Source organism: Anser anser, assembly GCF_964211835.1.
Source record: "Anser anser genome assembly, chromosome: 2".
Lineage (NCBI taxonomy): Eukaryota > Metazoa > Chordata > Aves > Anseriformes > Anatidae > Anser > Anser anser.
Genome location: NC_139721.1, coordinates 30,211,566 through 30,225,238, shown reverse-complemented (window position 1 = coordinate 30,225,238; position 13,673 = coordinate 30,211,566). Strand labels below are relative to the sequence as shown.

Genomic DNA, 13,673 nt, shown 5'->3' with positions numbered 1-13,673 from the left:
TAAACTGTTTCTCTCTAACAATACCTAAGATAATGCATTTTAAGGTCACTGTACGTGTTCTCTCCAATACATCAGTGTGACCATAGTATTCGTTTTCAACCTGGGTAGGATGAAGTCTGTATCTTCATCATTTGACTGAATATACAAAGTGTCCAGAGAATGTATTTTCTAAATAGTAAAACGTGAATCTAAACATTTATGTTGTATGGATATACAATATGGCGCTGGCAGCAAGAACTGGAGTCAGCAAGAAGTTTCTATCCCTTCACTCTAAGTGCTGACATGACATTATCTGGCTAAATTTAACTTATCTGCAAGAAGTGTAGACCCTTACAAGCACATACCCACATGCTTACAAGTGCATACCCACATTCAAAATCCAACACTCATCCAGGTACGTACCATGTCCCATACAGAACAACCACTAATTTGTGACATCTGAAATTCAGCAATAACTCACATAAGCAGTATTAAAATTGGATAGAGATATGTTAATAAGATTACAGGGGCAGATGGAATCGTAGAATGGCCTGGGTTGGAAGGGACCTCAAGGATCACCCGGTTCCAACCCCTCTGCCACAGGCAGGGACACCACCCACTAGATCAGGTTGCTCAGGGCATCATCCAACCTGGTCTTGAACAACCACCAATCCACGGCCCTTCCCATACATCATTTTCAAATCTAAAAACAAATAACTCAGAGACATTACAGCCTTTTGTGCCTCTATCACAGGAACAAAGGGACAAAATCATGAAAGAGGTTTGGCAGTTTCCTCTTCCATTCTAAATGCAGCCATAAATTTCTTACAGAAAAGTACACACGACATCTCTTCTAAGATAGTCAGACACCAATTAGTAACAATCACCAAATATTAATACCAACTATCGAATGCGCGCATCTTCACAATTTGGTTGCAATGTTTAAATCTGAAACAAACAAACAAACAAAAACCCCCTCAGTGCTCGGTATTTTGGATATTCTACAAACATATGTGGATTACTAGGGTCAGTTGCACCAAGGCTCTTTCCAGCCTGAACCTCTCTGGAAGATAACCACCACACATAGAAGTCCTTGGCAGGATCTCAGCAGAGGCCCTTGAGCTCCACCTTCCTTTTCTTAAACAAAACAAGGAGAAGCACTTTGCCTCTAGACACCTAAAAATTAAGAAGCTGCTTTGGAAAGCCTTACGCAGAAGGAAAGCAGAGGACTGTATCTGCCAAACAGGTTCATTTTTCACTCAGCAATCCTGTTACTGCACGTTAAGCTTTGCTAAGCCCGCTCACCGTCAAACGCTCGGGTTTCCACCGGACGCAAATTAAAAAGGGCTTGGTTGGCCCAGAATGGGAAGCCATAATTGCTTTCCCAATTATTGGTTTCCCAAATGGCGAGTTTAAAATTAACTAAGCCAATTATCACGTTTCCCTGAGGTGGCATACGTGCCTGGCTCTGCGAGTCGGAGGTCCCTGCGAGACACTACGTGCTTTCTGCCTCCGGACACCGGACGGGAGAGGGGCTGACAACGTGCCACCGGGCTGGTCACGGAGCAGGGAAGGACGGAAGAGTAGGGTACACTGGGTTTGTCCGTCCATCCTTGGGAAAGCTTGAAAAAACGGGAGCTAAAAATGAGTGTGTTAACACGGCAGCAGACAAATTCATGAAACTGCAAGTTTTTTCTCTCTCATTTCTGTTACGGGGCTAGCTGTAATGGCAAGCTGTAATTACTGAGTGCCATCAAATCAGGCGTTCCTATTGCAATGGCTGAAGGTTTGAAACCTCACAACAAGGTATTTTCTGTGAACATCTGTGAACATTCCGTGAAAGCTATTTTTCCTGTGAACATCACTTTCCCCTGAAACGATGATTTTTTTCTACTGTAGCAGATGTAAAGAGGGTCTTAGAAGCTAACAGAGAAGTGTCTGGTGTCTTTGCTGACCCTGATTTTGGTTCTGTCTACATTAAGAAGTTGGATGCAACAGCTTTAGATCTAAGTAGTTTAATAGAGCCTTGGGTATGGACTCTGTAAGGACAGAAATATCCATCCGGCCTGTATTTGCCATATTACATGCGTAAATAAAATATCTCAATTAAGGAATCTACATTAATGTTTTATCTCCTTGATTTCAACTCTTTCAAGACCACTGCTGAAGGTGTATGAGAAGCTCTGCTTCTCTTTCCATTTTCCAGTGGTTTGGGACAAGTAAGAAAGTGGTTCAAAACAGGATGGAGAAATACCATCGCTTCTTCGATAACCTCGTTCAGGATTAAGCAAGCAGAGCTCCCAAAATCAGAGCATCTGAGAGGCAGTGAGGAACCTTCCACGCTTAGCAGAAAGATTTTGGGAAGGCTGCCTCACTGGCTCCTCAGTAAGGAACACCGGCCTGGTTCATCTGCATCTGAAAGCTCCTCTCTGCATGGACTGAGGTGGAGAGTGAGTGTGAGTGAGAGGACAGATTAGCCTCGTTTGCAAGATCACTTGCAAATAAGGTACAGAGAGGTGTAAATCTTCTAAGGTTAGAAGCGACTGCCTCAGTTTGGAAGCAGCCAGCCAAGATGAGAGACTGGAGCCTGCAGATCCCTTAAAAGGGCGTGAAAATTTAATCCATTTGCCTAAGCATCTTCGGGGAAAAAAAGGGGGCTTTTTTTCTTAATTATTATGATTATTTAAGATGGGATTTCAGGTGTATCCAATTTCTGAATGAAACAGACACTGGACAAAAGCTTCAAGGGTCAGTGCTGATCCCTGGAGCTTAGAGCCTGGAGGAGATACTACAACACCAGTACTATGCACATGCTCTTGTCTCCTCTAGCTCAGCTATAGCCGGGAAACAGAAAGCCTGGTCCTCCAGTGCAGACTAACACATAAGGAGCACTGCCACCAGTTTACAGGTTCTCCCAAAGCTATGTTTGGCTCCAGACAAAAACATTGCCAGTTTTCCTGCTGAGTGGGAGAGGCGCCAACAGAGGAGTTTATTTTTGGGCCTGACTACACAGAGAAGTGGTATCACAGAGTTTCATCTCATTATCCCTGGAAGCAAGGGAACAGCACTAGTAGAAACACGCAGAGGCAAAAAGTGACCCTCGCTTCCTCAGCCACTCTAGAAACCAGCCCCTGGCAAACCAGATGGGCGCAACATGTCTCATGCAAGAAGAGCCTTCACCAAGAGCCTGAAGAACAACCAAGCCCCAAGTCCTGCACGTAGCCCGCCCAGTCAGGTGGGTGCCGTCCTCAAAGGGAGAAGGCTCGCTCCCTTCTCTCTCTTTCCTTTTCCTCCCTCATGCCCTATCTGTGATGTCCCACCTCTTCCCTCACAACATCAAGATGCTTGGCAAGCCGTTGCCTGATCCACTGTCTCCACTAGAAGCCTACAGGCTCTTCGCTGCACTCGTTTCCCTCTGTTTCGGTGAGTTATGGCAGCCCACCAAAGCACGCGCCAAGGCCACCAGTGCATCGCTGGGAGGAAGGAACGAAGGAAAGATGGGAAGGGGACGCTTTACCCCTTGTCATGCTGATGAAACCTATCAGCTCGCCACAGCTCCTCAAGCAGCACCTGGTTTTACCTGGCTTTTTGGGCAGCAGGGCCCAAGCGCTGCTGCTCCCACCGAGGGAGCAGGGGGAAGAGGAAGGCCTGCAGAACAAGCCACTCTCCTCCTGCCCTGGCAAAGGAAGAACACCTGCCTACAAAACCACTGGCCATGAATTTTGAAGCAAAAGATCGCTCTAAACCCTTGGCAAGCACGATTTCACCTTAATACCTTTCCTGCTTTTTCCATACAGCTCTGCGCCACCTCCCACAGCCCTGTGAACCAACAGCAGCTGAGGAACCACCACTCACCCAGACCGTACGAGCAACAGGATCAGCACCACGGCGCTCTCTTTAGAAGTGTTTTACAGCAGTAAAAAAGTTGTTTCAGATTTTTTGCCTCATACAGTACTTACATCAGTCACAATTACATGAAAAAGAGACTTGTTAAGAAATATGGGGTCAAAAAATTTCAATTCAAAGACAGTTCTTCTGGCCATTTCAAAGGCATAGGCACAGATGTACAAAAGATCACGTTGGCCCAAACATTTATGTCACCAAATTCACAAAGTCTAACTTATATAGAGTTATCACACAAATTGTTCTCTATGTCAGAATGACGGAGGCATTAGCCACTTCTGCTGAAGCGGAAAATTTTCTAAGTAACCATCCAATCTTGAAACCGCTCGTCGTAATTGCAATGTCTATCTAAAGTTCAAGTAACCTTTTCCCACTGCATTAAAAAACACGTTCAAGACGGTAAAATGATGAGCTATGTAATTTCTCACTTCGGTATCTAATCACCGAGGCGTTTTACCTTCCCTGGTTCTGTGTCCAGTGATGGTAGCTGCCTCCTGTAGTCTGAAGCAATGAGTAAGACTGCTGCAGAAAGGCTTTTAGACCAGTGAATGCACACCTGTGATTAGGTAATTGGGCTGAAAAGCCAAATCTGCTTAAACTGAAGGCATTTTTTCATCAATTTCAGCTGGGTCAGGATTTTACGGAAGTTCGACTCTTTATCTTTTGTGAAATCAATAATAAAAAGATCTGTATTTTTTTTCCAAAGTTCAAGCAACAGAAGCTGTTCAGTTTCCTGTCTTCATTAGTTTTGTTGTCAAACAACAAATACCACCCACACATGTACTTCTTAATACAATGAGGCGAATGTCACCACGGCCCTCATTTCAGATTGGGAAGTCTGGCGAGTCTCCAGAGCGGTGAAAGTGAGCGGCTCGCAGGCTGCTGGTTGGGGCGGGTGGCACGGGGCTCCCACATCGCCAGCACTGCCCCACGACACCTAAGGTGAGCACCCCACAAGTTAATGCCCACTTTTTGTTCACTTTGTACTTCCTGTTCGCTTTTTACAAATAAACAAAAACACTAATTACAGTTTCTCTCTTCGCCTACCATCCTTCTGTACTCTTTTGGCTGACCTCGAGCAATAGGAATGGCCAAGCTGCTCGCTATTTTTAGGAATAAATTCTTCAATAAATCACTTGAAAGTATTACATATACTCGAGGGTAATGATGGGAAAGCCAATGGGCACTCTTACTCTGAGAAAAAATAAATAAACCCATCATTGCTCAATCCGCAGCAGTATTTACAGAGTGGACACCAGCCAGGACCAGCATGCTGTCGACTGCCCGAGCAGCAAAACCCCACTTTGATACGGCCAGGTGGCATGGTTTGGGACACGGGTTTATTGTCCCGGTCCCTTCAGATCTCTGCAGTGCTCTCGGGGGGACAGAGTTCCTGCTCGAACAGTGGGGAGCACACAGAGGAGGGTCCACAGGCGAGCCACGGGACCATCGGGCTTCTCGGTAGCCTGGGGTCAGGAGCAAGGCTGGGCAGCGTGGGGATGGGAACGGCACGGGTGGTCTCTGCCTCCGTGCTTCTCGCAGGGTGCATCACACGGATCGATGGCTGGACCGTGAAAATCACTTTTCCAGTGTGGAGCTTTCAGAGGCAAAAGGACAGAGCAGCACACACCTACCCTCTGGTACAGACCACGTACCAGATCGCTCTGAGCCGAGCTCAGCCGGCGTGAAACCAGTCCAGCAAGCAGGGAGCAAAACTGCTAGCAGCTCCGCTACACCTCCTTAGTCTCACATAATTGCAGTTTTCTAATACAGCTCCTTTTAAGGCCAGAGTAGTTATCCTTGGTCCGTGTCCAACAAACAACCAGAAAATAAACCGCATCAAAAATCGCCAGCAAATTACTCCCATTCATTCTTTATTATGGGAGATTCAGGAAAAAAAAAAATCTTACAATCTCACCACCCCCATCTCCGCCTCCACTAAGCCATACTATGCACAAACTTTTTTTACAATTTTTAATAAGGAAGAAAAAAAATCCCAAGTTTACTTGGGCAGTTTCCAGACCAACTTCACTCGCCAGGTTTCCACTCGAGGTCAATAACTGAACGCAGTCGGAAAGATAAAAATGATGTTTACTTTCTTGCAAAACCATGGCTAAGCTGCTGATGTGAATAACTGTATATTGTCTTAACTTACTGGGCTGCCATTGTCTATCAGCATCCATTTGCTCTCCCTAGTGTTACACTTCAGCTTCACAGGAGCAGGTAGAGCAGGACGATGCTTGCTGTGGGTCCGCACACAGCCCAGCGTAACAGGGTCCTGCTCCCAGACCACAACACGAGGTCTACGTTATAGAGACACTTCTAAAAATACTCACAGCTATTATCATTACAAGTCTGAGAGAGAACTTTTCGGTTTACCCTTAGCATGCAAGTTCCTAAAGTGTTCTTGCTAACTCTCCACCACGAAGCAAATCTGGTATTTGCTGAACTTTGCATTTTGCAAACTGCCAGTTCAAATATATTTGTAAGGACATATGAAAGCTAAATTAAATAGCACTTTACTAATCATAAAAAAATCAAGTTTGTTTTGCCTGAGGTGAGACTACAATCCATTCCAATAGTAAATCTGAAATTTGATTTAAAGGATGACAACGAATTAATACCTGGCTTTAGAAAGAACGCAGAGAAAAGGAGCTAAGAAGTCAACCAAGCGAAACAAAGCAACAAAATTAGAGGCAACTAATTGCTTCCAGACAAAGTCTGAAGATTCTTCTACGTTCCATGTATTGCATGTACGTCTCTATCAAGAAGAACAAAAAAGCATGACCAAAAGTGTACTTTTTACTGGATTAATCTAGTTTGCTACCAACAGCTGCCACCCGCACTTAGACCCTTTAACAGCGCCTTGTCTGTGCTCTGTATGTTGCTCTTGCTGCAATTTCCATTTCACAAGGTGGGACAAACTGAGGGCACCTCAGTGTGCAAGAAGTGAAATCTTGGTTTTCCAGCATGGGTTTTCATACGCCTGTAGGGTCACATTCTGGGAGCTGAGTGTTTGGGGAAACAACTACATCTGAAGGAAATTCATCCTCCTGAAGTACAAAAGTACTCACACACAAGCCCAACGCCTAGAATGAATAATTTTGCGGGTGCTTATGGCAAGGCAAAGGGTACAGCCCATGGAAACACTGCTGGAGGAGCAGGAGCAGCCCCACGGCAGGCTGGGTTCAAAATGCCCCGTTTCCATAGTTTGAGCCTGGGCTCAGAACATGGGCTGGAGATGAAGCAGCAGCTCTGGTGGGCTAAGCAGAAGCCACTAAGCCCTTTACCATTTTAACAGCAGAGAAAATACGGTGACACGACGGCAAGTCATCACAAGCCCGTGTTTGTTACCAGCCCAAATCCTCAGTCCCAGCGCTCTGCTGGTTGCAGCGCTGAGGCTTGCAGCGGGGCTGGCTGGGGGCTGACAGACCCCATCCACCACTTCCTCTCGTATCGCCAAAAAGAGCAGTTTCCACAGCGTGAAGCAGGCTCAGCAGAGCACAGGTGCGGCTGTTCATGGTGCCCGAACCAAGCCAGGCACACTGCTCTGGGGTCTCTACACAGCACGTGGCATCCCAGAAGCATGCAGAGCACAGCGGAGGGGGGGCTGCTTACCGAAGGATATCAGACCACCACTTTTCCAACTCAAGCTTGGAAAAACAAAAACTTGTGAAACTGACATGTGTGTACAAAATAAAACACCCTCCCCACGCACACGTATTGATTTCGCAGATTTTAATGCAGCGGGAGTATCAGCAGGAAGCATTCCGCTGGGATTCAGAGGAACTCCATACAAAAGATGAAATAAACAGGACTGCAAATTAATCCCTGCTACAAGACCAAGCATTGGGGATTACGCTACTTTTCTTTCTCGTCTAATTTCAAATGGCTATAAATCTAGATGCAGCCAAAGCAGAAACTGTGGGCTGCACCAGGAGAGTTTCACACGCAAAAGGAGTCAGTACGACCAGCGCCTCAGCGTTACTTGTTTTTCCAGTACATATGAACGAGCACATCTGGCAATAACAGAAATACCAGTAGCTCTGAGCAAGGCTTTACAGGCACCAAAGGTTTCCCCAGCTGTCCTTGCACTACTCACCAGCTACGTGCAGCATCAGGTCAGAACAGCAGGGGAAAGGGAGAGGGGAAAAAACGAGTGCTCTTCAGCGTCCAGCCTCCACCTCTCGCATAACGGTGTGGCCACAGCAGCAAAAGGAAGCAATCTCTCCCTCTCCCTCCCTCCCTCCCTCCCTCATATTTATTCTCTCTTTCCAAGACCTTCAAAACCATAGAAGAGATATTTGTCTTTGGAAAGTACTTCTTCCTCTCTCCACACTTGAGAGTGGTGGTCAGGAACTGACCGCCATGGTGCAACCACACAGGGGACTTCCTTCCACTGGAGAAAACACAGCTGTGACACCTGGTGGCGTGGCTGCTGTTCATTTTGACTCCCGGACCAAATTCTCAGGCTCCTTCAAAAAATACCAATTCCTTTGCAGACTCTTTGACACATTCATCTACCTATCACAGGCACTCCACAGAGGTGACTTTGTGAAGAGCCAGTGATATCTCTAGACTCAAAATGCCACTCCACCAAGGGGAGCAGAAGTCAGGTGTACAACCATGTGTCGTTTGTACCTATGCCACACATGCAAACTTTGCATGCCTCTATCTAATTGCATTATCTGAGAAGAGCATACTGCAAGAACAGCACCCAAACGATCTTGCTTTTGACTCTGATTAAATTCTAAACTTCTTTGGGATGTCTCCTGTTCTGGAGGGTACTGGACACCGTGACAATCCCTGTCCCACCTCCACAGCGGATCCCCATCCAGCTCACTTAGCTCCTGGGGGTGGAAATGCTCCTGACCCCATGCCAGCTCTCCGTCTGCCTGGAATCCAGTTTGACTCACCGCGGGCACACCGTGCCAGGCCTATTATCCTCTCGCAGTTCTGCGGTCAGTCCCCTGCATTCATTTCGCGCCTGCTTTTCCTACTTAATCTCTTCCTTTAAACCTGCCTGAAAGAACCCTTAGATTGAGCTTTCTGCACTCCTACACCATCAATCCCTAAAGAGATGTACAAAAAGCAAACAGTTTAATTTCTTTAAATTATTAAATTTCAATATTTTTCCAAGTTTATAGTACTTAAAAGTGTAAGCGCTGAAACGGAGCAGGTCACGACAGTTAGAAATACCCTTGCAGATGCAGTAAATACCTGCACCTACTTACTGAACCACAGTGCTGCGGAGGACTTGAGGGCTTATTAGATATAACACACGCTGCTCCTGTGACCTCATCTATGAGGCAGATTTACTTTCCAGGGGTGAAACCACCTGCAGGTGTGATGTTCTCATATCCACACACAGCCTTAGGTAGAAGAAATAACAGCCACCTCCACTTGTACACTGTAACAGACCTACACTGATGGTGTGCTGAGGCCGATGAAGAGAATGGCAGCCCCAGGCAGCCCTCGTGCAGGCTGCCACCAGGTCGTACGACCACTGTTTCGGCCTGCCAGGCTGACCAGAGGCCCTTTGCCCCCACTGCAGGGGCTGCCTCCATCCAAACCTCTGCTAACGCCCAGCACCCAAGTGCCTGGTGCCATCGGGTGCTGTGGCAGCATGGCCCGGCCACCCGGACCATGACCACGCGTCAGACAGCGTGTCTGGCAGCCGAGCACACCGGGCAGCGGCACGGAGAGCCTGGTGGCCGAACTGGGCTGGGCTTGCCTTGGCACTGCCGCATCGAACTTGCCGAAGCAACACGGGGAGAGCTCGTGTTGCTGCCGCCTTCCCTCTCTGGTTTTCTTTCTCCCTGCGGACACAGGGCAGGCTCCGAAGGTAATGTGGCACTGCTCCTCATCTCCTGTTCAGCAAGAGCCGCCACGCGGGTTTTAAACAAACAAACAACACAACCAACAGATCCAGAGGGACACCACTTAAACTCTCAGGCGTGTTTATTCTCCTCACTCGCCGCTCAACCACCACGTGAACGCCCACACAGCGGCGTGGGTCACCCCACGAGAGCACCGCCGACAGAAACCCGCAGGGCAGCGCGGTGCCACCTGAGCACCGCAGGACCCCGGCACCCGCTGCGGGGCCGGACCCGCTCGGCCTGGGACCCCCCGGGGCTGGGACCCCCCCGGGCCCCGCCGCCCGCTCCGGAGCCGGCCCGGCGCCGCCCTCCCGCTGCCGGCCGCTTTGTCCGGGACTTGTTGAGCTCGGGCTCCCCGCGCCGGGCAGGGGCCGGGCCGTGCCGAGCCGCTCCCGCCGCAGCCCGGGGCCACCCGGCCCGGCCCGCCCCAGGGCCCCGCCGCCGCCCGGGACGCACCTTGGGGCCGGCCCGGAGCGGGCCCTTGCCGCGGGGGGGGCTCCCCAAAGCGCCGCCGCCTTCCTCGTCCTCCTCTTCCTCGTCCACCTCCACCACCACCACCGCGTCCTCGTCCTCGTCCTCCTCCTCCACGGCCGCGGCCGAGCCCTCCCGCCGGGCCGGCCTCCAGCCGCTCTCGGGCTTGGGGGGCCGGGCCCCGTCCGCCGGCCCGCAGGAGCTCAGCCGCCGGCTGCCCATGCTGGAGCGCTTGGCCAGGCGCCGCGCCTGCATGCTGCCTCCGCCCGGCCCGGCCCGGCCCGGCACGGCCCCGCTCCGCGGCAGCGCCGAGCCCGAGGGGCGGCGGCGGCGGTGGCGGCGCTCACCGGGGGGCGGCGGCGGCTGGGGGCGGCGGGCGCGCCGCGGCCATGGGGGGGGCCCGGTGCCGGTGGCGGTGCCGGAGCGCGGCCGCCCCGCCGCTCGCCCACCTGCTCCCGCCGCCCTCCCTCCCTGCTCCGGCCTCCCCGCCGCCCAGCCCGGGCCGAGCGCCGCCGCCCACCTGCTCCGCGCCGGGCCCGGCCGCGGCGAGGGCGAGGCCGAGGCCGAGGGGTGCGGCACCGGCACCGCCGCCCCCCTCCAGCGGCCGCCGGGGCTCCGAGAGGCCGGGGCCGGGCCCGCCGGAGGAGGCCTCCCCGCCGCGCCTCCCCGGGGGGGTCGGGCCTGGGCGGGGGGGGGGATTGCCGCGGTTGTTGCAAAAACAGCGGGAAGGGAAAAAATGCAACTTTGGGGGGAAAAGAAAAAAAAAACAGGCTTTTTTTTTCCTTTTTTTTTTTTTTTGTTTTTCTTCTGTAAGATGAAAAGCTCGCTGAGGAGAAACCAACCGGGATGGCCAGCAAAATCACCTCTACTTACCTTTAAATGACAGTACTTCTGCACTTCAGTCTTTAAACTACCTTTCTGAAAGTTCTTAAAATTCTATTAATTTGTTTCAAAACCAAGAGCTTTTAGTTTCCCCCACCACCATTTACATTTCCTATAGCTTTCCATACAGTTTATTAAAACCTCCTAACATTAATTTAGTCACCCTTAGGCTTCTTACATGTTTTTCTTAACCCTTTCTCTTGAAATAAGTTTTGAGTCTTCGCTTACATGTCACTTCTGAGCCACATATATATATTTTTCTCCATTTACAAGCAAATCTGAGTAACTCCATTTCCAGAGGTTAGTACCTGTCCCCACACACATTCAGTTTTAGAGAAATGCTAATATCCAAAATGTACCCATAATGTGTCAGCGTGGAACCGAGCTTCACCTCTAAGGCAGGCTGTCACTGTCAAAAGTAATGATTTTTTATTCACGTTGGAATACAACACGCGGTGCTTGCCATGCAGGAAATTACAGGTAATACAGTAACCGTTCTTAAAGAAATAATGAAGTTACTTTTCAGGTCTAACTACGGAAGGTGTTTCAGTTTTCTCCACCCAGCCCCACAGAACAGCTGCTTTCATTCATTCTTTCCAGGTTTCCGGAGACGGTGTGTTTCTGGACGAGACCCGTAACGCAGTCACTGGCAAACTGTACCGTATCTGGTTTTTCAACAGTATTTCTTCGCACGCCATGAAGTGACATTTCCAGATGTTTCACCACGGCTTTTATCAGCTATGCCACATCAGCCCAGCCCACCTGACAAACCTCACAATGCCCAGACCACCTCACAAAGCCTCTGCTGCCAGCACTGGTGAGGATCCGTCCTCCTGAAGCTTCACACGTGTGGCAACAGCTGTCGGCGCAGCCACCTCCAGCCTTGTCCTGCCCCTGCTTAGCTTCGTGGTGCCTGCTTGGTGGATCAGACATGGTTTTATGAAGGTGATGTTGCATAAAGGATAGATTTGTGGGGGAAAAAAAGGATGAACTCTCTGTAGTTTTAGTTCTATGTTGACTGTGTGACAAAAAGTTATGCTTCAGGTTTGTCTTAAACACGAATTCCACCCTGAATTTAAATGGCATTCCCAGTTCCTTCATACTCATACCTCAAAGGCACAGATACCTACAAACAGAATCGTTGGTTTCAAATTATTTCAAATACCTTCAAATCACCTGAATACCACCTAAATCTAGTTGTGATCTTGTGTAGTGGCCTGCATTCACAGTTATCTAAATTAAAACCCTGTTACTGAATGTCACATTCCTACCTGTCGCATACCAGGGTGAATCCTGAGAGACTTCACTGAGGTTTTCAAAAGCCTCTATCTTTTAATTGCAGCAAAAATGGAATAACAATTAGCAATGATAAATCAAATGTGCTTTCACAAAATTGGATTATATATGCTAGCATGAACACCCCGAAATAACAGCACGGAGACCATAGGATCTCATGTAGAAAGTAGTGATGATAAAGTACAGCTGGGCTCGCACAAGCGCGCCTGCTAACTTCGGTGAAACCCCACAGCTCAGCCTTCACCTGAACCTTGCACTCAGATCTTTGGTCGGGTTAGCTGCGGACCCGCTGAGGGGCAGCTGACTTGACGCCCCTCGCTCCGTTTGGGTGGATGAACACAGAAGCAGGGATCGTTAACCAACAACCGGATTTCCAGCTGTCAGTTCAGTGACTATCATTGCTGAAGTTCCCCGCCAGGCTCTCTGGTTTGGCAGCGTGGTGGTAGGGGGGAGAAAAGAGGCTCAGAAAGGTCTTGGGGACACGCGAGACCCCCCAGGCCTGCCTGCTCGCCTGCTGGAGGGGCGTTCCTCCCTCTGCAGAGTTGCTCCATCCTGCAGCATGCCGCCCCTTCGCCGCAGGACTCCCGCAGGTCGCGGCCCCTCAGCTCGGCAGGCAGAGCAGGACCGCGGGTGAGCCCCGGCAAAGTTAGGCAGGGCGAGGGAGGAAGAGGGTAACCCAGTCCTGCTGGAGGGAGAGGGGGCAGAACACCTTCGGGCTCAGGAGGGAGAAGGAAGGGCAGTCCGGAGTTCGGCGGGCAGGTGGGCAGGGCAATCCCAAGACGGGGCTCAGAGGACACGTACTTTTGATTAGTAATCTGAGCTGCTGCTGATGCTTTTTACTCCTGCTGGGTTATCAAATGCAACGAGAAGCCGGTGTTGACAACTCTGCAACAGATTGGTTAAAGATTTCTAGCACTTCCCAGGCGAGCCAGATTGGAGCTGTAGTAAGAATAACTTCTCTCACAATATTTGATACAAACAAAGGATAGAAATGACTGCTTGCTCGATTCCTTCCAGCCCGTCTGACATGCAGTATGAACGGGACTGAAGCCGAACCTATACTGCCCTTTCAGTGCTTCCCACGGGAGTTAAATTATGGAGAAAGTTTTCTAAGGACGGTCAGGGAGTCCTAGCTATAGGACTCTCCAGTGTCTTTAATCTGCTACATTCACAAATAGTTAAAGAGTCAAACGTAAACCATAATCTGCTATCACCCGTCAAATTTTTTTCCCTCAGACTCAGTGTTAGCGCTCTCGGGGTGAA

General features: G+C 49.8%; 1 protein-coding gene across 3 annotated transcripts in view; it reads right to left on the bottom strand.

The window, feature by feature from the left end:
- ZNF704 (zinc finger protein 704) overlaps positions 1–10,894 on the bottom strand; it is a 102,907-nt gene extending 92,013 nt beyond the window's left edge. For 2 of the 3 annotated variants that reach the window (XR_014579213.1, XM_083822994.1), the window contains exon 1: positions 10,218–10,630. Coding sequence is in view for 1 of the 3 variants with exons in the window: in XM_083822994.1 (XP_083679120.1) it covers positions 10,218–10,487 (270 nt within the window). In the remaining 2 variants the exon portion in view is untranslated. Of the gene's footprint in view, positions 1–10,217; positions 10,631–10,752 lie in introns of those variants that run through there. The other variant, XM_083822995.1, reaches the window with a different exon arrangement.
- Between the last annotated feature and the right edge of the window lie 2,779 nt (positions 10,895–13,673).